Source organism: Capsicum annuum, chromosome 11 (genome assembly GCF_002878395.1).
Source record: "Capsicum annuum cultivar UCD-10X-F1 chromosome 11, UCD10Xv1.1, whole genome shotgun sequence".
NCBI classification, from domain to species: domain Eukaryota; kingdom Viridiplantae; phylum Streptophyta; class Magnoliopsida; order Solanales; family Solanaceae; genus Capsicum; species Capsicum annuum.
Genome location: NC_061121.1, coordinates 214658447 through 214682246, shown reverse-complemented (window position 1 = coordinate 214682246; position 23800 = coordinate 214658447). Strand labels below are relative to the sequence as shown.

At 36.6% G+C, this 23800-nt stretch overlaps 1 protein-coding gene across 1 annotated transcript; it reads left to right on the top strand.

Moving 5' to 3' along the window:
* Positions 1–1177: 1177 nt before the first annotated feature.
* On the top strand, positions 1178–22412 carry LOC107847583 (V-type proton ATPase subunit a1). Its single transcript, XM_016691929.2, has 18 exons — positions 1178–1648; positions 6989–7033; positions 9066–9188; positions 9330–9437; positions 15252–15365; positions 15465–15638; positions 15906–16043; positions 16416–16523; positions 16644–16751; positions 16852–17000; positions 17612–17765; positions 17866–18026; positions 18740–18946; positions 19025–19208; positions 20095–20178; positions 20626–20822; positions 20913–20972; positions 21752–22412. Exons 1-18 carry the CDS (start codon positions 1508–1510, stop codon positions 21954–21956), a joined length of 2460 nt encoding a protein of 819 aa, XP_016547415.2. The 5' UTR covers positions 1178–1507; the 3' UTR covers positions 21957–22412.
* The last annotated feature ends 1388 nt before the right edge of the window (positions 22413–23800 follow it).

Sequence of the window (23800 nt, the reverse complement as noted above, 5' to 3'; positions counted from 1 at the left end):
CTCAAATAACACACCACAATATATTGTGAAACAATACCAACTATGGAAATAGAGTGGAGGGGAAACAAAATATTTGTAGATTCGATCTGTGTTTTCTCAAATTTATTCTTGGTAGATTTCATTAGATTTATTATTATTATTATTATAATTAGTAAGTGGATAAATAATATAAAAAAGTGAAATGGATAAATCTTTCACTATATTTTTGATTCCATGCCTTTTACCCTTTCCTTTTCCTTCAAAATTACATAATTAACTTAAAAGAAAAGGATAAAAGTCATTGAATCTAAATTATGGTGAAAGATTTATCATTTATCATTTCATCTTTTTTATATAATATATCCACTTACTAATTATAATAATTAAGGTATTGACTATTCTTCAAAATTCATTTTTGATTATCATATTTGACAAGTTTTTTTTTTTTTTTAAGTGATAAAAAATGAATCTTGAGCCTAATTTAACCTCAAAAGTTAGGATTGTCTAAGATCATATAAGGAGACTAAGAACCCTTTAATCCACTTATGTTGGACTCAACTTTAAGTTCTACTACAAATTTCATAATCTAAACTTTTTAATTTTATCATTTTATCCCTCTTCTTCTTTAAACCTAAAAAAATAAAATAAAACAGAAATTATTTCATTCCCATGGCAGTTATCTTGTTTCCAGTAGTGCCCAAGAAAAATCACAATATGAACTAGAAATTTCAAAATCGATGCCGCCATTAATATTAACCAAACTCAAAGACAACAAAATATTAGAGCAAGAAAAAACATTTGTTCCCTTAGTTAGGTATAAATAAATTGATAAAATAATAAAAAAATAATAAAAAATTAAAATTAAAGTTTAAAACATATATTTTTTATGATCGGAAATTACGCTTTTATATTCGAACCTTATGTCCTATGAATTTATGTCTTTTATTTACACGCTAAAATATTTTTGATACGCTCCACTCAGTAATTTATGCTAAAAATATTTTTAAAAATAATAATTTAAATGACTTGTCATATTCAGAGTAGTAGATTTCCAAATTAACATGTGATATAGATTATTTTTCATTTTATAAATATTAAGTACTTTAGCTAAAAATCTACAAATACTTTTTATGAGCAGAGATAATATATTTATTTTACATTTCATAAATATTGAGTATTAACTCGAGTATCATATTACAAAAATTTCATAATCTAAACTTTTCAATTTTACCACTTCATCCCTCTCTTCTTCTTCAAACTTTTTTTTTTTTTTTTTTAAATAAAATAAAATAAAACAAAACAGCAAATTCATTTCCATTCCCATGGCAGTTACCTTGTTTCCAGTGGTACCCAAAAAGAATCACATAATGAACTAGAAATGAAATTCCAAAATCGGTGCCGTCATCAAATCAATATTAACCAAACTCTCAAAAATACAAACAAAATATATTACTGCAATAAAAATCGATCGGTGTGTGCATTAGATCTAAAGAAATTTAATAAAGTTTTATAATTGTGTGTATGGAAAATGGAGTACATAGACAATTTGCCTTCAATGGATCTGATGCGTTCGGAGAAGATGACGTTTGTTCAGCTAATTATACCTGTTGAGTCTGCTCATCCTGCTATTACTTACCTTGGACAACTTGGCCTTCTTCAGTTCCGTGATGTATATTCCTCTCACTTTCTTTCTCATTTTCTCTTGTTTTTAAGCTGTCATTAAAGTTTGTACATTTAATTGTATGTTAAGTTTATTTGCCGCTATGATCCACTGATATTCAGTACTTTGTTGCTCGTATTTTATTTTTATAATTAAAGCATGGAGGTTTTTTTTTGTATGTAATGGATTGATTGTTTTGCTGCTATGATCAACTGACATTTAGTACCTTGTTGCTTGTATTTTTTTTATAATTAAAGCAATTAAAGCATGGAGCTTTTTTTTGTATGTACTGGATTGATTGTTTTGCTGCTCTGATCCACTGCGATTTAGGACTTTGTTGCTTATATTTTTATAGTGAAAGCATGGAGCTTTTTTTTTTGTATGTACTGGATTGATTGTTTTGCTGCTATGATCCACTGAGATTCAGTACATTGTTGTTCATATTGTTTTTTATGCTGAATTTTATGTTCATTTGTTGCTATGATCTATTGAGATTTAGGACTTTGTTGCTCGTATTTTATAGTTAAAGCATAGCGCTTTCTTATTTTTATTTTTTGTATGCGAAGTTTATGTGCTGAATTGGTTGTTCTGTTGCTCGTATTTTATTGTTAAAGCATAGATCTTTTTCTTTTGTATGCTGAATTTGTTACTATGATCCACTGAGATTCAGTACTTTGTTGCTCGTATTTTATATTTAAGGAATAGGGCTTTTTTTTTAATGCTGAATTGATTGTTTTGTTGTGCTATGATCCACTGAGATTCATTACTTTGTTGGTCTTATTTTATAATTAAAGCCTGAAGCATTTTTGTATGTACTGGATTGATTGTTTTGCTGCTATGATCCACTGCGATTTAGGACTTTGTTGCGTATTCTTATAATTAAAGCGTGGAGCTTTTTTTGTATGTACTGGATTGATTGTTTTGCTGCTATGATCTATCGAGATTTAGGACTTTGTTGCTGGTATTTTATAGTTCAAGTATGGAGCTTTTTTGTTATGGACTGGATTGATTATTTTGCTGCTATGATCCGCTGATTTTCAGTACTTTGTTGCTCGTATTTTATAATTAATGTATGGAGCTTTTTTGTTATGGATTGGATTGATTGTTTTGCTGCTATGATCCACTGAGATTTAGGACTTTGTTGCTCGTATTTTTATAATTAAAGCATATATCTTTCTTTTATATGCTAAATTTGCTGCTATGATCCAGTGAGATTTAGGACTTTGTTGCTCGTATATTGTAATTAGAGTGTAGACCTTTTTTGTTGTATGCTGAATTTATGCGTGCTTGATTGATTGTTTTGCTGCTACGATCCACTAAGATTCAACACTTTGTTGCTTGTATTTTGCTATTAAAGCATAAAGTTTTTCTTATATGCTGAATTTATGTGCTTGATTGATTCTTTTGTTGCTATGATCCACTGAGATTCAACACTTTGTTGCTCGTATAATTAAAGCATGTATTTTTTGGTTTTCTAAATTTACATGCTAGATTGATTGTTTTGCTGCTACGATGCACTGAGATTCAACATTTTGTTGCTTGTATTTTATAGTTAAGGCATAGAGTTTTTTATGCTGAATTTATGTGTTGGGTTGATTATTGTGCTGTGAGATTCAGTACTTTGTTGCTCCTATTTTATCATTAAGGAATAGACGCTTTTTTTTATGCTGAGTTTTACGTGCTGGACTGATTGTTTTGCTGCTATGATCTACTGAGAGTTAGCATTTTGTTGCTCCTATTTTGTTATTAAAGCATAGAGCTTTTTTGGTATGTTAAATTTATGTGTTGGGTTGATTGTTTTGCTGCTATGATCCACTGAGATGTTGCTCCTATTTTATAATTATTTCATAGACCTTTTCTTGTATGCTGAATTTATACGTGGTGGATTGATTATTTTGCTGCTGTGGTCCGCTAAGATTCAGGACTTTGTTGATCGTTTTTTATAATTGAAGCATAGAACTTTTTTTGTATGCTGAATTTATATTTGTTGGATTGATTGTTTTGCTGCTACGATCCATTGTGATTCAACACTTTGTTGTTCGTATTTTGTAATTAGACCATAGACCTTTTCTTTGTATCCTGAATTTATATGTGCTTGATTGATAGTTTTGCAGCTACGATCCATTGAGATTCAACACTTTGTTGATCTTATTTTATAATTTGAAAGGAACAAACAATATTTTTATAATTGTTGCCAAGGATATTGGAGCAATTTTGGTAGTTGTTAAGGGAGACTTATTGATTTGATAGTGATATGGATTTGTTTGTGTCGGTAGAGAGGAGTTTCGATATCGATGCACAATTAGTGATTAAGAATTGATCTTAATAAAAAAAAATGGCGAGTTAAGAGTTCAAATTGAAGATTCATTTTGAGGTTAAGTATTGCGATCGAAGTGGAGGAGTTTTGATATCGATGCACAATTAGTGATTAAGAATCGATCTTAATTAAAAAAATGGCGAGTTAAGACTTTAAATTGAAGATTCACTTTGAGCTTAAGTATTAGGATTGAAGTGAAAAATGAGTTGAGGTTGAATTAGTTTTGATTACTCTGGATTAATTGTTTTGCTGCTACGATCCTCTCATACTTAAAGAAACAAAGACATTCTAATAAGTGTTGTATAATATTGTGGCAATTTGATATTGTTAGCGAGACACATTGATTTGGTCTTGATACAGATTTGTTTCATGTAGGTAGAGAGGGTTGTGATGGTGATGGAATTAGTGATTAAGAATTGATCTTAATGGAAAATTGTGATTTAAGTCTTGATATTGGTGATTTATTTTGAGCTTAAAATATTGGGATCGAAGTGGAAAATGAGTTGAGGTTGAATTAGTTTTGATCACTTTGTTATTTGAGTGATAAGACGGGGTGGCCACTAAGTGCGGAGGCGGATCAATTTTTAAGTTTCTTAGCATATAACTCTTTATATTTTTAAAGTTATGAGTTCATATCGTATATATTTCATTTTTAGTGAACTTTTACACATAAATTTGTGCTCTGTATTGAAAATACTTCGATCAGATAAGCCTAATAACATTAAGGTATTAAGGTGCGTCCACCGTCGACTAAGTGTCTTCGCAATGCAGTCCACGAGCTACTAGATCTGGTCCATTTTGTGTATAATAATCTTTTAGTATTTTTTCAGAGTATCTTCTTTTCTACTTCGGTGTTGTATCAGATGATAATTTTTTTCTTTGACACAATTTTAGGTAGTTTGATAGGGAAACTTGAGTTGCTTAATTAATTTTGAATTCTTGAAAGCTATGAAAGTTTTATAGAAATGAAATGGTATTAGAGCGGAATGTATGTCATATAAATTGGGATGGAAGGAGGGAGTATTAAAAGACTTGTAAAGAAATGGACTTGAACCTAACTCAACCCCAAAAATCTAGCACATGAGCGCTGGATTACCCAAGAGCCAAGACCATATAAGGAAACAATAACTCATTCCCTCAACCAATGTGGAACTTAAGCCTCGTTTCATTCATTATCAAAACATTTAGAAACAGTTACCAACACGGGGGCCAACATTCAGAAGCACAACAGGGTTCAATGAGTCTGTCTCTAATCCCATGTAAATAAATGGATGTTCGACCTAATTCAACCCTAAATGCCAGCTCACAAGGGTAGGGTTTTCCAAACCATATAAGGAGATCACAACCCATTCCCTCAACCAATGTGGGACTTAACAAGACTGATGATAAGGAGCAGATCTCTCGAGAGTTTTCTCTTAAGTCTTTTGAGTCTGGTAATAACCAGATTGTGATGCTCTCAAAGCCCTAAAATGCTACAAGGCCTCTAAACCATTGTCATTCTTTCAATTTTCACAAAACTTTCAGCCCTTATAGACATATGACTAATGCTACAATGTTCAAAGTCAGCTAGATGGACACGATTGTAAATGGTAAAATAAGGTAGTGATCTACCTTGTGCCCTCAGTAAAGTTGAATGATGGCAGATGATAGCATATTAGAGTTAACAGATTTTGTTAGAGAACTTTTTTAGTGATCATTTAAAAGATTTTGTTAGAGAACTACTTTTTTCTCTAGGTGCATATGCGTGTTCATGCTTCTGAAGTGAGAACACATTGTTAGTTCCTAATGTCTTGCCTTGGTTTGAAAAAGTCAAGCTGCTTAAAGCATATGAATCTTCAAGTTTGTGATGATTTCTATAATTCAACAGTTACATCTGGAACAATGACTACAGATTGGAACTTATTTTTATCTTTAAGCTTGACGAAACACATCTCTATAAGCATAATACTTGTCCTGTTTACTGCCTTTTCAGAAAAAAATAATTATCCTGATTACTGTAAACAGTAAACACATTGCAAAAGAAGATAAACGAGTTCTAAATTTTGGGGGTTTTGCCACTAATTATGCTAATAAAAAGAGAGACAAGGAATTTCTTCACGTGCTTTCTAACTGACAACTCATTTATATTTGATGCATTATTTGTACATTTTTTGGGATGAAATGTGTGATTAATCAGCTATAAAAGAGCCACTAAGCAGCTGGATGTTCTTATTGAACAAAGAGTTGAAGGAAATCTGGAGAGCCATCCCAGCATGTATTTTATGGACAATTTGGAAAGAAAGGAACCAGAGATATTTAGAATGGAAGGCATCATGAATACATGTTCTAAATTATAGATGCTTATGTAATCTATAGGCAGGTTTCTTTTTCTCTTATCCTTATGAATGCATGAACCAGCGGTGCTTATGTTGTCCTGAAGGCAGGTTCCCTTTTTCTTTAGGAGTAGTATTTGAAAGATAGATTCCACTTTAAATCTGAGTGTTTAAGTGAAACAGACTCCAGTATTCTTCTGTCAAGATGGTTTGATATTAAGAAGTTGCTGACCATGAAAAGTACATGATAACTAACCACTGAAGAGAGGTATATGATGCTAGTTTGACCTTGAAGGGTCAAAATGAAGTGTATTCAAATAAACAACAACAACAACAACCTATGCCTCAATACCAAACAAGTGTATTCAAATAAAGCAGACTTTAGTTTCATTCCACTGATTTGTCTTGGTGCAACTTTTGTACTGATGGTTTGATGTTTTAAGGGAATGAAAATTTATCTAGGCTAGTTTTTGCTTTTGGAGTTGGCTGGAGGTTGACTAGTGTAGCCTTTCTTTTACCTGGTTCTTGATGGTTCAGGATTTAATACTAATCAGATGATTTCATGTCTCCGACTGGATTTTTGTTGTGGCCAACTGATGGCTTTACTTAAGATGAATGTTTTGCATTATAATATAAATGTTTGTAACTTTGTTCTGCTTCACGTTCTTGGTTATTGTTAGCTGGGAAATGTACTCACTATCTAACTTTTTCTTTTGACAGTTAAATGCCGATAAGAGTCCTTTTCAAAGAACATTTGTAAACCAGGTACACAAATAGTGAATACGACATCTTTCTGTTGAGGATTCTAGATGTGGTTACCTCAGCCCTCACTATGAGCTTGTATTTTTGTAAAAAAATCACAATCATCATTAACTTTTTCTGGGAACTATCCCTTGAGAGTTAATGGAAATCAATTGCTTAGTCAAGAAAAATAATAATTTTGTCCAATTTCAGCTTGTAATGGTAAGGTTCCATGATGTTGTAGTAATGGTAACTGGTGAAGTGTGTGACCATCTCTTGTAAAAGCTTAAACTATTAGAGAGGAACACACTTTTAGTTAATCATGTTATGTCTAACCACACCCATCTCGTGAGGGCCTGATTCCTTTTCATGGCTCTCGTACGTGTAAATTTTTTCCTTTTTATAATGCATGGCTGATACAATGCTATGATTTCCAACAACTCCTTATCTGTTTGAACATGTCTATCATTCATGCCAACCACGCTTTCCATGATTTTCTGCAACTGATCTTGGATTTGGGAAAACTTGCCAATCAACTTCTTCACCTGATCGATCTTTATTTTTATCGCTAGCCACCATTGTTAACAAGCCGAGGAAAGGATGCTCTGATACCAATTGCTGCACACAAGAGATCTATGATGGAATTAGTTAATCTAGGAGGTAGAATACCTCAAAGAAGAGGGTTACCTACTCTGGGCTAAACCGAGAAATTAGTAGAATTGGATTGAAGAATAAGAGAAAGAAGAGAATTTGTGTATCATCTTGAATTGAGTTCAATCAGTAGCTTACATCTCCTTTGGCTTTTATACTACATCAAGCAATTGAATTGTAACTACTAGTGCGACTACAGCTAAAACAGAATGATAACTGTCTAACTAACTATAATGAACAGTGTTAACCAAAACAGTACTAACTAATTTTCAAATTCCTTTTAACTACTTCTTCATTCTCGATCTCTTGCAGCTTCTTCTAATCAATCTTCTTGATATATCTTCTCAGTCATAGCATTGTATCGGTGGCAATGAGATTTGAATTCAGGATCTCTGCCTTCTGTGATACCATCTTGAAATATGTAATCATCTCATCTAAAAACTTAAGCTATTTGAGAGAACTCTTTATTTATGTAGTTATAATGTTCTCAACAGTACCATACAGATGTTGAGGTTATGTATAGGATATTGGAAGTGTTGGAAGTAAATAAATTTTCCGCTACTCTTTATCTTCTGATAGGTCTGATTTTAAGGATAGCAGTCCATATATTCCTAGGTTGATGCTAGTGTGGTGATTGATAATTCCTACTTACAGCGACCTTAGTTGCATGAAACATCTGATGGCTAAACACCCTAGATGCTTTCATATTTTTGGTTGCATGCTAAAATATTGACTGAAACTAACGATTAAAAAAATATAGACCGATATTTGCCTTGATTCCTCAAGTTCTAACATGTTTGTTCCACCCGTGCTTCCAACTTCAACATCTAGGGCTAAGATATAAACATCACATGGACAAGAGCAACTACATTGAACTCCCCTCTTGTTTTACCCTAGTCTCTCATCTTTTGTCTATTATGTCCCTTTTTATTTTATTTTTATATTTCTTTTTAATTCAGGAAACATTTTATATAAAAAAAAATTATGCTTTAAATTTCTTACAAAATATTTTATCGGCAAGTTAAAGGTTATTTTGAACAATTTTTGACTCGATTGTTTACACTCAGCAAATACCAAAAAAAGAAAAGAAAAGAAATAATAATAATTGAATTGCGTCCGAGCAATTCAAGGGAACTAATATTAATTGACTTGCCTTCATGATGTTCTTATTAGGAATGATTACTAAGTTGCCGAAGCAACATCATAAATCTGTGTTTCTGTTGGCAAAGAGGAGGTCGAACATTTATTTTGTCAAATTATGTATGTAGTATTGAACTACTACCCTTTTCTATAAACGAAGAACTTCATTACTAAACAACAAATTGGCATCAAAAGCATATGCAGAATTTGATGGTCAGTGGTTTGTATGTATCGTTTCTTTGTAATTGTGGATGATCTTTCATAGGTAAAAAGATGTGCAGAGATGTCAAGGAAACTACGTTTTTTCAAAGATCAGATACATAAAGCTGGGCTGCTGCCTTCTCCACGTCCCGCTTCACAACCTGATATTGAACTTGAAGAACTGGAGGTGTCTTTATTGTGTTTTTCTTCTTGCTAACAAATGAATACTCTATTGTATTATCCAAATCGCGTTTATGTTATTTTTTTTTTTAAGAATACTTTTTCTTGCTTTAAGTAAACGCTCATGCACACCTATTCTGAATTTCAGATACAACTTGCAGAGCATGAACACGAGCTGATTGAAATGAATTCTAATAGCGAGAAGCTAAGACAATCATACAATGAGCTGCTTGAGTTTAAGTTGGTGCTGCAGAAGGTACAGTTTAACTTCTCTTTCTTACTTATATCATAAATGAACACTGGTTCACATTTGAGAAATAGGTCCATGCCAGACGAGTACAGCTGTTTGGATAGTTCATCAATATGTTTACCATAAAGAATGGATCTTGGGCCTAACTCAACCTCAAAAGCTAGCTCATGAGTGGAGGATTGTCCAAGTCCATATGAGGAGACCAATTATCCATCCCTTTCCGATGTGGGACACTTAACACTTCCCCGCATGCCCAGGCCTCGTTAACTGGAGCGTGAACAATATAATATGGGGGCCCAACATCGGTGAACAAAGATTTGGGATGGGCTTGGATCTGATACCATGTAAAAAATGGATCTTGGGCCTAACTCAACCTTCAAAGCTAGCTCATGAGGGGAAGACTGCCCAAGTCCATATAAGGAGACCAATTGCCATCCCTTTTTCGATGTGGGATACTGAACACTCCCTCGCATGCCGGGACCTAGTTAACTGGAGCGTGGATAATATAATATGGGGGCCCAACATCGGTGAACAAAAATTTGGGATGGGCCTGGCTCCCTTTTCTGATTTGGGATACTTAACACTCCCCCGCATGCCCAGGCCTCGTTAACTGGAGCGTGGACAGTATAATATGGAGACCCAACATTGGTGAACAAAGATTTGGGATGAGCCTGGCTCTGATACCATGTAAAGAATGAATCTTGGGCCTAACTCAACCTCAAAAGCTAGCTCATGAGGGGAGGATTGTCCAAGTCCATATAAGGAGACCAATTACCCATCCCTTTCCGATGTGGGACACTTAACATAATTGGTCTCCTTATATGAACTTGGATAATCCTTCCCTTATGAGCTAGTTTTTGTGGTTGAGTTAGGCCCAACATCCATTCTTTACATGATATCAGAGTCAGGCCCATCCCAAATCTTTGTTCACCGATGTTGGGCTCCCATATTATATTGTCCACGCTCCAGTTAACGAGGTCCGGACGTGCGGTGCAGTGTTAAGTATCCCAAATCGGAAAAGGAATGGGTAATTGGTCTCCTTATATGGACTTGGACAATCCTCCCCCATGAGCTAGCTTTTGAGGTTGAGTTAGGCCCAAGATCCATTCCTTGCGTTTACGTCTGTCATGCATTTTATGTGCATATGTTTGCATTAATATCCATCTATTATGTATCTTCTGTCCTGCACTATACCATTTTAATCATGATTATGGCATAATGTGAATAATCATGTGTGTCGACTGCTGCTTGGTTTTCTTGGATGTAACTTAAGATATCGAATAAGTTGAAGGTATACTGAAGACATGGAAACTACCTTGGAGCACTCAAAGGGAGAACTTATGAGCGAGTTCTTATGTTATTCTTCCATAATGGGTGCCTTTATTTTGTAATGCTTCATCTCCAATCAAGGAATTTACTCTCTAAGCTTTTAATGGCTTCTCAGATGACAGTGGTTGAGAAATCGATTTCTTAATACCTGATCTTTTCTTATAAATCCTGGCATGTGCTTGCCAATTAAAATTCCTCCAAGCATGTGAGACTTCAAACTAACTTGATGAACTTTATGGACAAATTTACAACAACAACAAACCCAGTGTATTCCCACTAAGTGGGGTCTGGGGAGGGTAAAATGTACGCAGTCCATACTGCTACTTCCGAAGAAGTAGAGAGGTTGTTTTCGATAGACCCCCGGCTCAAGCTAATGAATAGTCAACAAGGTCATAGTAATATATGACATGGAATAGGTGGCATAAACGACATAAGAAATGAGAAATAATAACAATAGAGCTAAGCGAGCCACGAAAAAAGAGCAATACATAAATTTAAAAATAGGAAATAAGAAATAAGAAAAGGGAAAGGAAGAGAAAAGGAGAAAAGGGAGCCCCCTAGTAGTAGCATACACTAGTGGCTCCTACTAATGTACACAGTCGTAGGCTTACTAACCAGGTTACAACCGAGCTCCCTAACTACTAGTTACAACCCACCCACGCACTAGCCTTCTACCCTTATTCGCGACCTCCACACCTTCCTATCTAGGGTCATGTCCTCAGACGGCTGTAACAGCTCCATGTCATGTCTAATCACTTCTCTCCAGTACTTCTTCGGCCTACCTCTACCTCTCCTGACACCATCCAAAGCTAGCCGCTCGCACCTACGCACTGGGGCATCCGTGCTCCTCCTCATCACATGCCCAAACCATCTCAGCCTTCCTTCCCGTATCTTGTCCTCCACCGAAGCCACTCCCACCTTCTCTCGAATAATTTCATTCATAACTCTATCTCCTTTAGTAAGTCCACACATCCAACGCAACATTCTCATTTCCGCTACCTTTAATTTTTGAATGTGGGAGTTCTTGACTGGCCAACACTTCGCACCATAGAGCATAGCCGGACGTACTGCCACTTTGTAAAACTTGCCTTTAAGCTTTAAGGGCACCTTCTTATCGCACAGCACTCCCGAGGCGAGCCTCCACTTCATCCAACCTGCTCCAATACGTTTAGAGACATCCTTATCAATCTCGCCATTCCCCTGAATCATAGACCCAAGATATTTAAAACTGTCCCTCTTACAAACATCCTAGGAATCCAACCTCACCACCACTCCGTCCTTCTGCTTCGATTCACTAAACTTGCATTCCAAATACTCCGTCTTGGATCTACTCAACCTAAACCCATTAGATTCGAGGGTTTGCCTCCAAACCTCCAATTTATCATTGACACCCCCCCCGCGTCTCATTAATTAGCACCATGTCATCTGCAAATAACATACACTAAGGCACCTCATCTTGAATACACTGCGTCAACACGTCCATCACCAGCGCAAACAAAAACGGGCTGAGAGTCCATCCCTGATGCAATCCTATTTCAACAGGAAAATGATCTGAGTCTCCCACCACCGTCCTCATCCGAGTCTTCCCTCCATCATACATGTCTTTAATAGCTCTGATGTACGCCGTCGGGACCCCTCTCACCTCCAAGCATCTCCAAAGCACCTCCCTCGGGACTTTGTCATAAGCCTTCTCTAGGTCGATGAACACCATGTGTAAGTCCCTCTTCCTTTCTCTATACTTCTCCACTAATCTTCTCACCAGGTGGATTGCCTCTGTCGTCGCGCGACCAGGCATAAATCCAAACTGATTCTCCGAAATGGACATGACCCTCCTCAATCTTCGCTTAACCACCCTCTCCCAAATCTTCATAGTGTGACTCAATAGCTTAATGCCCCTATAGTTGTTGCAACTCTGAATGTCACCCTTGTTTTTATACCACGGAATCAGGTACTCCATCTCCACTCCTCAGGCATTTTTGCCGTCTTGAAAATGCCGTTAAATAAATTTGTCAACCTGCTCAGACCCACTTTACCAGTAAACTTCCAAAAATCCATCGGAATTTCGTCGGGCCCTGTCGCCCTGCCCCTCCGCATCCTACAAGTAGCCTCTTTGACCTCTTCTACCTTAAAACGTCTACAGTTACCAAAATCCCAATTCTTTTATGAGTGCTCCAGCTCCCCTAACTCAAAGCTTCTGTCCCCCTCCTCGTTCAATAAGCCACGAAAATAATCCTGCCATCTCTTCTTAATGTGGACATCCTCCACCAAAACTCTCCCGTCCTCCCCTTTATGCACTTCACTTGGTCAAGGTCACGCCCTTTTTGCTCCCTAGCGTTAGCCAGTCTATACAATCGTTTTTCCTTACCTTTCTCCTCTAACTCCGTCTACAAGCTCTCAAACGCTGCTGCCTTAGCAGCTGTAACTGCTAACTTAGCCTCCTTTCTTGCTACTTTGTACGCCTCCCTATTCACCCGCTTCTCCTCTTCATCCTTACTCTCAATTAACTTTACATACGCCCCCTTCTTACTCTCCACTTTCTTTTTAACTTCTTCATTCCACCACCAGTCCCCCCTTATGTCGTCCTGCCCGACCCTTCGAAACACCGAACACTTCTCTTGCAATCTCCGTGATGCAGCTAGCAGCCCTATCCACATAACATCCACGTCTTCCCTGCACTCCTACACCCCCATTCCCGCCACCTTCTCCCCTATCTCCAGCGCACTAATTGGCGTCAAGCCTCCCTACTTAATGCTAGGGCGGCCTTCCACGGCCCTATTCTTCTTGCTCTTCTTGATTATCAAGTCCATTACCAGAAGCCTGTGCTAGGTCGAAAGATGTTCACTCGGGATGACTTTACTGTCCTAATAAAAGGCCCTATCCCCTTTCCTTAGCAGCAAAAAGTCAATCTGGGTCTTAGCTATCGCGCTTCGAAAAGTAATCAAGTGATCCTCTTTCTTCGTGAAACTCGAGTTCACAACCACCAGCCCAAAGGCCCTCGCAAACTCCAACAGAGCTGCTCCTTCCCCATTTCTATCACCGAAATCAAAACCTCCGTGCACATCGTCATAGCCTCCCGGTAAGACCCCAATGTGCCCATTGAAGTCCCCTGCTATGATAATCTTCTCCGAGCTAGGCACGCTTCTTACCACTTCGTCTAAGGCCTCCCAAAAACTCGCTTTTACCTCCTCATCCAAGCCCGTCTGCGGCGCATAAACACTACACACATGCAAAGTAAACCCTCCAATGACCAACTAAATCGTCATCAGCCTATCACTGACCCTCCTGACCTCCACCACCTGCCCTCTAAGCTCCTCGTCCACTAAGATGCCCACTCCATTCCAACGCCTGTCACTCCCTGAGTACCACAGCTTGTACCCATCCACATCCCTAGCCTTAGACCCTACCCACTTAGTTTCCTGAATGCACGCAATATTAATCCTCCTCTTCTTAAGGATCTTCACCAACTCCACGGACTTATCCTGGAGGGTCCCTATGTTCCAAGACCCAACCCTCAACCTATCCTCTCTCGCCTCTCGCCTATTTCTACCAACCCTCACCGAAACAGCCCTACCGCCCGGCCTCGACCCCACACCCGCCCCTGCCCTCCCCTCTTCACCTCCTCCCAAAATGCCTCCCGCCCCAGCCCCCTCGGACATGACCCTACTCCACCATCAACCCCCAAAGCCACTACACAAGCCAAAACAAACAAACAAACAAGGCACTAGCAGGACAAAAGCAGTCACACACAAAACACCCTAACCTGTCTAGCAGCTTGAACAACACACAATATCCAACAACAAACAATATCCAACAAAAGCAAAACAGCCAGTCACAGTTCTAGTCACAGTAGAGAAAATAATACGCAGGAACAGGATAATATATAAACTAAATTTTAGGCAGTAACTAAAAGTCTAGTTTAGATGTCACCGGCTACTATTGCGTGTTGCTGGTTCCGGCAGATTCAGTTGACGAAAATTGGTTGCCGGAGAAGTGTCATCGGATCAGACCCGCCGAAGCTTCGCCTGAATAATGCTGGCACCTCCCGTGAAAACTCTCCGGAAGCTGTACGTTGGGTTGCCCTCGTACCCGTCACCCCAAAACAAATCTAGCCGGCGGGACCCCTAAACCCACCGGTGATAGCCGCGGCTAGGTGGGGACAGTGGGGAAGGGAGAGGAGAAGGGGTAGAAATGGGGGTGGAGATAACTGGGGAGAGAGAAAAACGAGGGAGAGAGGGCCTACTTACCTGATTCCGGTGTTATCCACGCCGTCGCTTGCGTCCTGATGGAGGTGGTCGGTGACCGTTAAATAAAGGTGAGCTTTTGAGAGAGGAGCGTTTTAGAGAGAGACGGTGGATATCTATGCACATGTTATGGACAAATTTGTTCTAATAAATTATACCTATCGGACCATTTTTTCTGTTGGTCAAGATATATTTCCTTTCCAGAACTATTTTTCTCAGTTTTTCCTTACTATAACTCTGCAAACTATAGGCTAGTGACTTCCTTGTCTCAAGTAGAAGTCATACAACAGCTCAGGAGATGGAATTAAGTGAAAACGTGTATTCCAATGATAACTATTCAGATACAGCATCATTACTTGAGCAGGTAATTTATTTTTCTTACTATTAGACTGATCCTGTGCATGGTAATTATTGTTTGTATCTGCCACACACCTGAGATAAATTTTTTTCCCCATATCTTCAGGAGATGCAACCAGAACTTTCAAATCAATCTGGAGTAAGATTTATTAGTGGCATTATCTGCAAGTCCAAAGTTCTGCAATTTGAGAGAATGCTATTTCGTGCAACGAGGGGAAATATGCTTTTCCACCAGGCAGTTGCTGATGAGGAAATCTTGGATCCTTCTTCAAATGAAATGGTTACATTCTTTCTTCTAAATTTCTCTTCCATTAATTCCAGGAAATAGAACTACACTGGTGCACTTATAATTATTTTCCCATTTTATTACTTATAATTATTTTCCCATTTTATTATACTTTTCATGAATTGTCTTCCTACTTATGCTGTATGGTTTCTTCAATACACTAATGCCCATTCATATTCTTATTTGTTTTCTCCCTGCTTACAAAAAATGGCTTAGTATCAAGTTCAGTATGTGATCAACACCCAATTTTTGATTCTGCAGGTTGAGCAAATAGTCTTCGTAGTATTCTTTTCAGGCGAGCAGGCGAGATCAAAAATACTGAAAATTTGTGAGGCATTTGGTGCCAATTGCTATCCTGTTCCTGAAGACATGACCAAGAGAAGGCAAATAACTCAAGAAGTATGTTAAACATATTTTATAGCCTTTCTAATTAGTATGGACTTGTTTTCCTGCACATCAGTTAGTGTACCTTGGGATATACTGCTAGCAGGCCATGGAACACTTCCTTTTTCTTCTTCTGTCTAGTTCTGTTTGTGTTGAATTTATATATGGGGTCATATTATGCTAAAAGAAAAGTATACATGGAAAAAAGGCCAATATATTGATTTTTCATTCTCTAGCCATGTGATTTAGCTTTCACATTGTGCCAGTTCGATGATTCTAACCCTAAATTTCTTTTGTAAATTGTTCGTATGTATATTATCTCAATTTAATCATTTTCAATTGTCTGACCCTAAAGTAAGATCATTGGGATGAACATCTTGACTGCAGGTTTTGTCTCAGCTATCTGAATTAGAGACCACTCTGGATGTTGGATTACGTCATCGAGATAAAGCTTTGACGTCTATTGGATTTCACCTCACAAAATGGATGAACATGGTAAGAGTGAAGCCAACAGTATAAGTTAACATTTTTATAATGTAGCGTAATTATTGGCTTGTGAGAACAAGTCTTCCCGTGAGCCTGAAATACGAGTTGAATGCTGACTCTTTTTTCTAGGTTAGAAGGGAAAAGGCTGTTTATGACACATTAAATATGCTGAATTTTGATGTCACAAAGAAGTGTCTAGTTGGAGAGGGGTGGTGTCCAATATTTGCAAAGACTAAGGTATTCTTCTTTTATGTTATTTATGTTAGCAGATACATTTCACTGTTTTCATATGCATTATTATGATAATATTGCCACATACTTGCTTTGGACACCTTAGATACAAGAGGCTTTGCAACGTGCGACAATGGATAGCAACTCACAAGTGGGAATTATATTTCATGTGATGGATACTGTAGACTCACCTCCAACATACTTCAGGACAAACCGTTTCACAAATGCATATCAAGAAATTGTAGATGCGTATGGGTAAGTAGATGTCTAATATCATTTAGTCATCTGAGAAACTGATTCACAATGTAACAAGTTAGGTAAGGCTGTTAGGTCATAGGGATAGAATGTATATTGGTGACAATATTCTTTCCACGAGTCCCTGTCAAATCTAGTGGCAGGTGCTTACTTTAATTTGATTTATGTTTGTCTATATGAGGCACTCACAGGTCACCTCATCTCCGTTAGAATGTCATTGATTTTCATGATAAAGAGTACATGTGTGCTTCGTGGAGTCTTTTTTCCTCCTTTTTTTAATTCATATAGTGACGTTATTTAAGGTGTTTATTATTCTTGTTAGTCTCTGTAGGCAAAGTGTGATCTACTGAAAACTGATAGTCCAGCTTTCTTCCTTTTCTTCTTTTTTTTTTTTTTATGTGTAATGCTGTTAATTTGGGATGGTTCAGCTCTTCAAATAAAATTTCCATTTACATTTATTTTCTTAAAATTATCTATGAAAAATAGATATCCATCTTTTATACTACCTTTTAACTAATATCAAGTGCAGAATCTATTTTTTTTTAATTAAATTGAAAAATCCATGTGTTGCTTCGGCGAAACAAACCACTTACTACAGTCTACATTGACAGTGTTGCTAAATACCAGGAGGTAAATCCTGCTGTTTACACCATTGTTACGTTCCCTTTCCTTTTCGCGGTGATGTTTGGAGATTGGGGTCATGGAATTTGCTTGTTGTTGGGAGCTTTAGTTCTTATTTCCAAGGAAAGCAAGCTTAGCTCTCAGGTATTTCCTCCAATTATTTCTGCCTCTCGCTCAGAGTTCTTAACATCAGCAACTATGCAGTTATATATTCCTTTTGTAATCAAATAGAATTTTCTGGCAGAAACTGGGAAGCTTTATGGAGATGCTCTTTGGCGGTCGCTATGTACTCCTGTTAATGTCAATATTTTCAATTTACTGTGGCTTGATATATAATGAATTCTTCTCTGTTCCATTTCACATATTTGGTGGTTCTGCATACAAATGCCGAGATGCTTCATGCAGGTTTGAAGTTATAACCTTGTTACATTTCCATATAGAATTACTTGGATTTGTGATTTGTCAAAGTGATGATAATATAATTTGTTTTGTGCGTCTGATCAAGATTGTGACTTGCAATTTTAAGCTCCCTCACCCTGGCCTTTACAAGGTTGGCAAAGAATGGTTTCAACTATGTTGCAAATTTGGATTACAATGAACTGCAAAATTATACGAGTAAAGAAGTGGTTGGTTTCCATCTCGGTGCTGGATTATATTTTTGTATATGATTTTCTGATTAAGCAGGTTACTTAGAAGTAATCGGGTTCCTTATGGATGTTTATAATCATTTGATCTCAGGTTAATGCCTCAATCAGCTGCTTTTTGGGATTTTCTTAGTCAGGCTGCTTATATTATTATGTATTTATGGTGATGAGTGACTTTGGTTTTATTAGATCTCAACATGGTTTAAAGTAACCTCATTGCTTTCGTGTCAAGTACAAGACACTGTAGTTATGCAATCAAACAATCATTATCTTCATTTTTCTTGCACACCAAATACTGCTCTTCCAAATAATGTTTTTGATGGTCATCTTGACATTCGTCTACATTGGCACCTTACTTTTGCCTCTCCTTTGTTGAATGCACCTAGTGCTTGAGTTAATATTTATTGCACAGTTTCCATCCAGCGTTTTTTCATTTGCATTTGTTTAACTGGAAGTTGATGTTTGTATTTGCAGTGATGCGCGAACTGTTGGTTTAATTAAATTCAGTGATCCTTATCCTTTTGGTGTGGATCCAAGCTGGAGAGGTAGCCGTTCGGAGCTTCCTTTCTTGAACTCCCTTAAGATGAAGATGTCTATTTTGTTAGGTGTGGCACAGATGAACCTCGGAATTATATTAAGCTACTTCAATGCACGTTTCTTCAACAGCTCACTTGATATTAAGTGCGTATTCCTTTTTCTTCTGTGTCTTTGATGGTTTTCTTGTTGAGGATATTTAGTCTTTTATTGATTTGTTATCAGGTATCAGTTTGTGCCACAAGTGATCTTTCTCAACAGCCTTTTTGGTTACCTGTCTCTCCTCATTGTTACTAAATGGTGCACTGGATCTCAGGCAGATCTCTACCATGTTATGATTTATATGTTCCTAAGCCCGTTCGAGGCTCTTGGTGAAAATCAGTTGTTTTGGGGCCAGAGTGTGCTTCAGGTATGTGCCATTACATCTCTTTCTGTATTTATCGTGTGCTCTTAGAGTTCATTTGATTTACAGATGTGATAAGGTAAAACTGTAATACCACCAGAATACACTGTAGGATAGATATGATGTTAATAATGGACTATGGATAAGATTGTAACACTTGTATAAATAAATGAATCTAAGCTAGCGCAAGAAGTGATGATTGCCCAAGTAAAGAGAACACCATCCCTTAAAGGGCCGATGTGGGGCTCTCCACATCCCCTCACGCCCAGGACTGGACACGTGTGTGTACAATTTGATGGGGGCACAACATGATTGAAAATTGGCATGGTTTCTGCTTTGATACCATGTAAAGAAATGAATCTTGAGTAACTCAGGCCCAAAAGCTGGTTCAAGAGCTGCCAATCCATATTAAAAAAACCATCCATCCCTTGAGTCCCGATATGGGACTCTTCACAACTTGTATCCCATGTTTGGTGTGGGGATTTTAAAATCTTTGTTTTTAATGTCCTGGTCCTTGGCCTAGTCATGATTATTTTTACTTGTATTTATTAAAGGCTATTTGAAATTAATTAAAAGGAATACACTAAAAAGAAAACAAAGCAAAGGTTGGTGACAACAGTGTGTGTGGGTGGAAGGGTAGAGATAAATCTACAGAATAAAGACACCCTTTGGTCCCATTGTGGTAACTTTTGTCGTTTCTCCCCTAGGGGATAAGTTTATCCAGGATGGTGGGAGGGTTTTTCATAATATCATCCATTATTGAACTCTACTAGACAACCAAACAATGGATCATATTTGTATCTTAATTTCCTGCACAACCCATAAATGGAACAAACCCTTAATTAAATTATCTCTGTTTCCTTGCTTCTGTATCTATCAATTATTTTTGCAGGTAATATTGCTGCTTTTGGCACTTGTTGCTGTTCCGTGGATGCTCTTCCCAAAACCTTTTATTTTGAGGAGACTTCACACTGAGGTAGCATGTTTGCTTGCTTTTTTCCTTTCTCATCCTTCACAGCGAATAGAACAAATTATCTTTATGATACAGAGAAAAGTATAAAGGTATGGATAATCAACTTCAAATGGAGAAGGGCACAAAGAGTGGAGAAAATTCTTTTCTAGAGGGGAAAGGTTAGGAGTTTAGGGCTGTTTGAGCAAGTTGAGTTAACAAACTGGTCATGATACAATCCTCCCAAAGTTTACTCGGACGACTGGTTTGGTCAATTTTGGCTAAATAAAATTTGCTTGATCATCAAAATCGGTATTGTTTGTTTTTTCTTTTATAGAGAAAGACGGAGAGAGAAATAGAGGGTGAATAGGTAGTATAGAGAGGAATACATCTAACAAATCAAATAAAACAAATTTAGTTCTATTTTTGACAGTTTTCTTATGGTTATTTGGGCTACCTTATTATGATTCGTAGAGATTTCAAGGCGGAACTTATGGCCTTCTTGGAACCTCGGAAGTGGATATTTATGAGGAACCGGACTCTGCCAGGCAACATCACCATGAGGAGTTCAATTTTAGTGAGGTTTTTGTGCATCAAATGATACATTCTATTGAGTTTGTCCTGGGTGCTGTCTCTAACACTGCATCATACCTTCGGCTATGGGCTTTGAGGTGAATCCTTCGTTTTGGTTGATTTTTCTTCAGCAACAGTAAACTTGTTTTATGTTTCAAAAATTTTACATGTCCTTGATGTTGGTGCAGTTTGGCTCATTCTGAACTGTCTACTGTCTTCTATGAGAAAGTTCTCCTCCTTGCTTGGGGGTAAGATTTCATCACTTTTGGCTGTCTTTCTATTCAAATTTTTCTTGTTTAGACGTTGCTCAGTGTCTTCACATGGACGTTAATAGTAAGTATTTGGCCAAGGTTCATATGCTCTACCGTACTCATTGATGGAACTCACAGAAGAGGTAAAATTGGCGTTCGAAAAGTGGAAGCATGAAAAATGAACAATGTGCCATTTGTACCATAATAAAGTTGGTGGAATTACATGGTCTCCACTCAAGATCTAAATGCATATTTATTTGCTTCATATTTCTCTACAAACTGACAAATCGTACGGCTAAACTTGTTAAACTGCTTTGGACCTTTGGTGTCTACTAAATGCCACTCTCGAACTTTGACCAGTTATGTCCTTGATACTTTTCCTTCTATTTTGCCTTTAAAAAGCTCTTTAAGATATTATTCTATTTTGCCTTTAAAAAGCTCTTTAAGATATTATTCCACTCAGAATTATAGTCAATATATATATGTCAACAATTACAAAATTATCTAGACTGCATGCACCCTCCAATAGTGCTTAAATATAATTATGTTTAAGCACGATTCCTGGACTGATGTACCATTAATTTTGTTGTTCTTTCGGAAGGAGGGGGGGAGACTGGGGAAAAGCACTTCTTCATGTGTATTGTGATGGTAGGAGCTCGTGGTATGCACCATAGCTAAAATGTGGTGGTACAAATTGATTGTGCTGTTTTAACATTTTGCCCTCAACCATCATAGCTATCAAGCTTATCCAAGTGCTAAATACCTAATAATTGCAGGTATGATAACCTGGCCATAAAGCTCGGGGGGCTGACAGTTTTTGCCTTTGCAACAACCGCTATACTACTGATGATGGAAACTCTTAGCGCATTCCTTCACGCCCTACGTCTTCATTGGGTAGAATTTCAAAACAAGTTCTACCACGGCGATGGCTATAAGTTCAATCCATTTTCTTTTGCTTCATTAGCAGACGACGATGATTAGTACATAAACCTTTCTCTTTTCCTTGACTTCCTTGTGGGAAATTCTGCTGAGAAGAAGAGTTTCCATATAACAGGAAAAAAAGCCTGTCACAGAGAATTTTGAAAAGGACCCAATTTTGGCTGACAACTATTGTGCACTTTCCTTAGCATAGAGTTTTAACACACAAATCTTTTAGTTATTGTTAGCTGTTAAAGAAGAGATTTGTATATTTTTCTTCATAGACCCTTTTACATATTTTTCCCAAAGATAAAAATGAGTCAAGTTATCTGTAAAGAGGGAAATCATTATAGCAGCATTTTATCTTTGAGTGTGTGTCATTCTTTTGTGGAGGCAAGTTTACAGAAATCAGCAAAAGAGGTGCTTCCTTGTATACATTTTGTGGGTTGAGCCTTATAAATTGTTGTAACCGTAACAGAATCAGCCTCTCTTCAAGCGTAATGCTCCTCATCTTTCTTCTCTCTTAGGAATCACCAAACTTTTGCAATTTTGGTTTCTCACTCGGTGTCCGTTATCTATATTGGGGCCTAATTTAATCTAGATTTGCATCGGAGAGTTTCACATTGGGAGTAAAGTTCTCCCTAACAATAACTAATAAGTACTTAGTTTCAACGTCCATCATACAGATCCACCAAAAATAGAGTACAAGGAAAAAATAAAAAGAGATCCATATAGCAATTTTAATTCATATTAGCACTATAAGATGCAAAAGTAGAATAGCCTTTAACAGCCTGTTTGGGATTGCTTATTTCTCAAAATAAGCACTTGAAATAAGCACTTATTTTGAGGAAAAAAATACGTTTTAAAAAAGAAGGGTGTTTGGTAAACTTGCAAAGTGCTTTTAAAAATAAGTAGAAGCAGAAAGTTTCTGCTTCTCAAAATAAACAGAAGCAGAAGCAGAAAATTATTTTTTTATGACAAAAATATTTCTATCACATACAAGTATATCTATATTTATATCTATAATATATTAAAAGTGTGAGAAGACCCTTGAAAAAGTGAATTGAACTTTTTGCCCTTCATTAAAATACTCTAAAATAGACAAAATCGTCTTTTACTATTTTTAAAATTATTATTTATTTAATCTTTTGTTTATTAGTTTTAAGATTCACTTTTGAATTAGAATTTGTTTATATTAGGAATTCACTTTAGGTTTAGGATTATTTCCACAAAAATTGCCATAGGTTGCAAAGGAAAGAAAAAAAAATTAGGTCTAAGTTTAAGTATTTAATACCATATTAATTTTAGAATTCCTTTACTAAAATTCTTTAAGCCGACAGTCTTTGAAAAAAAGTATTCCTCCTTGTCAGGTGAGTTCTTGAACCTATTATTACGTAACATTGTTTTTATGTTTAGTTCATAGTTTTTTTTCGTTTTATATTTTTATTATAATTTTGAAATAATTATTTTTCGTTTGTGTTTTTCATCATCCAATTCAATTGCTTTTAGAAATAAGAGATTGTGATGATCAATGTTTTAGGTTACATGTTTTCAACATGAATTTATATGAACTTGACACTTTTCACTTAAGAATCATATGATTTGATGTAATTTTTTTAAAAAAATTTAGTATGTTCTTGAAGTTTCTAATAATAAATTATCATGTATTCATGTAAAAAATTGCTAATTGAAATTATTTTTTTTTGTGTGTGAAATTTTGATAATGTCTATGATTGAAGAGATGAATTTGCTTTAAAATCAATGGTTAAAATTTTAATTATTAATAAATCTTACCTTATTTGACTATAGCACAAATTCTAAATTAAGTACTTACTTTATTGACACTATATATTCAAGGTATGACACAGTTGTTTATAATTTCAACAGCAATTGGTTCAACGTTGGTG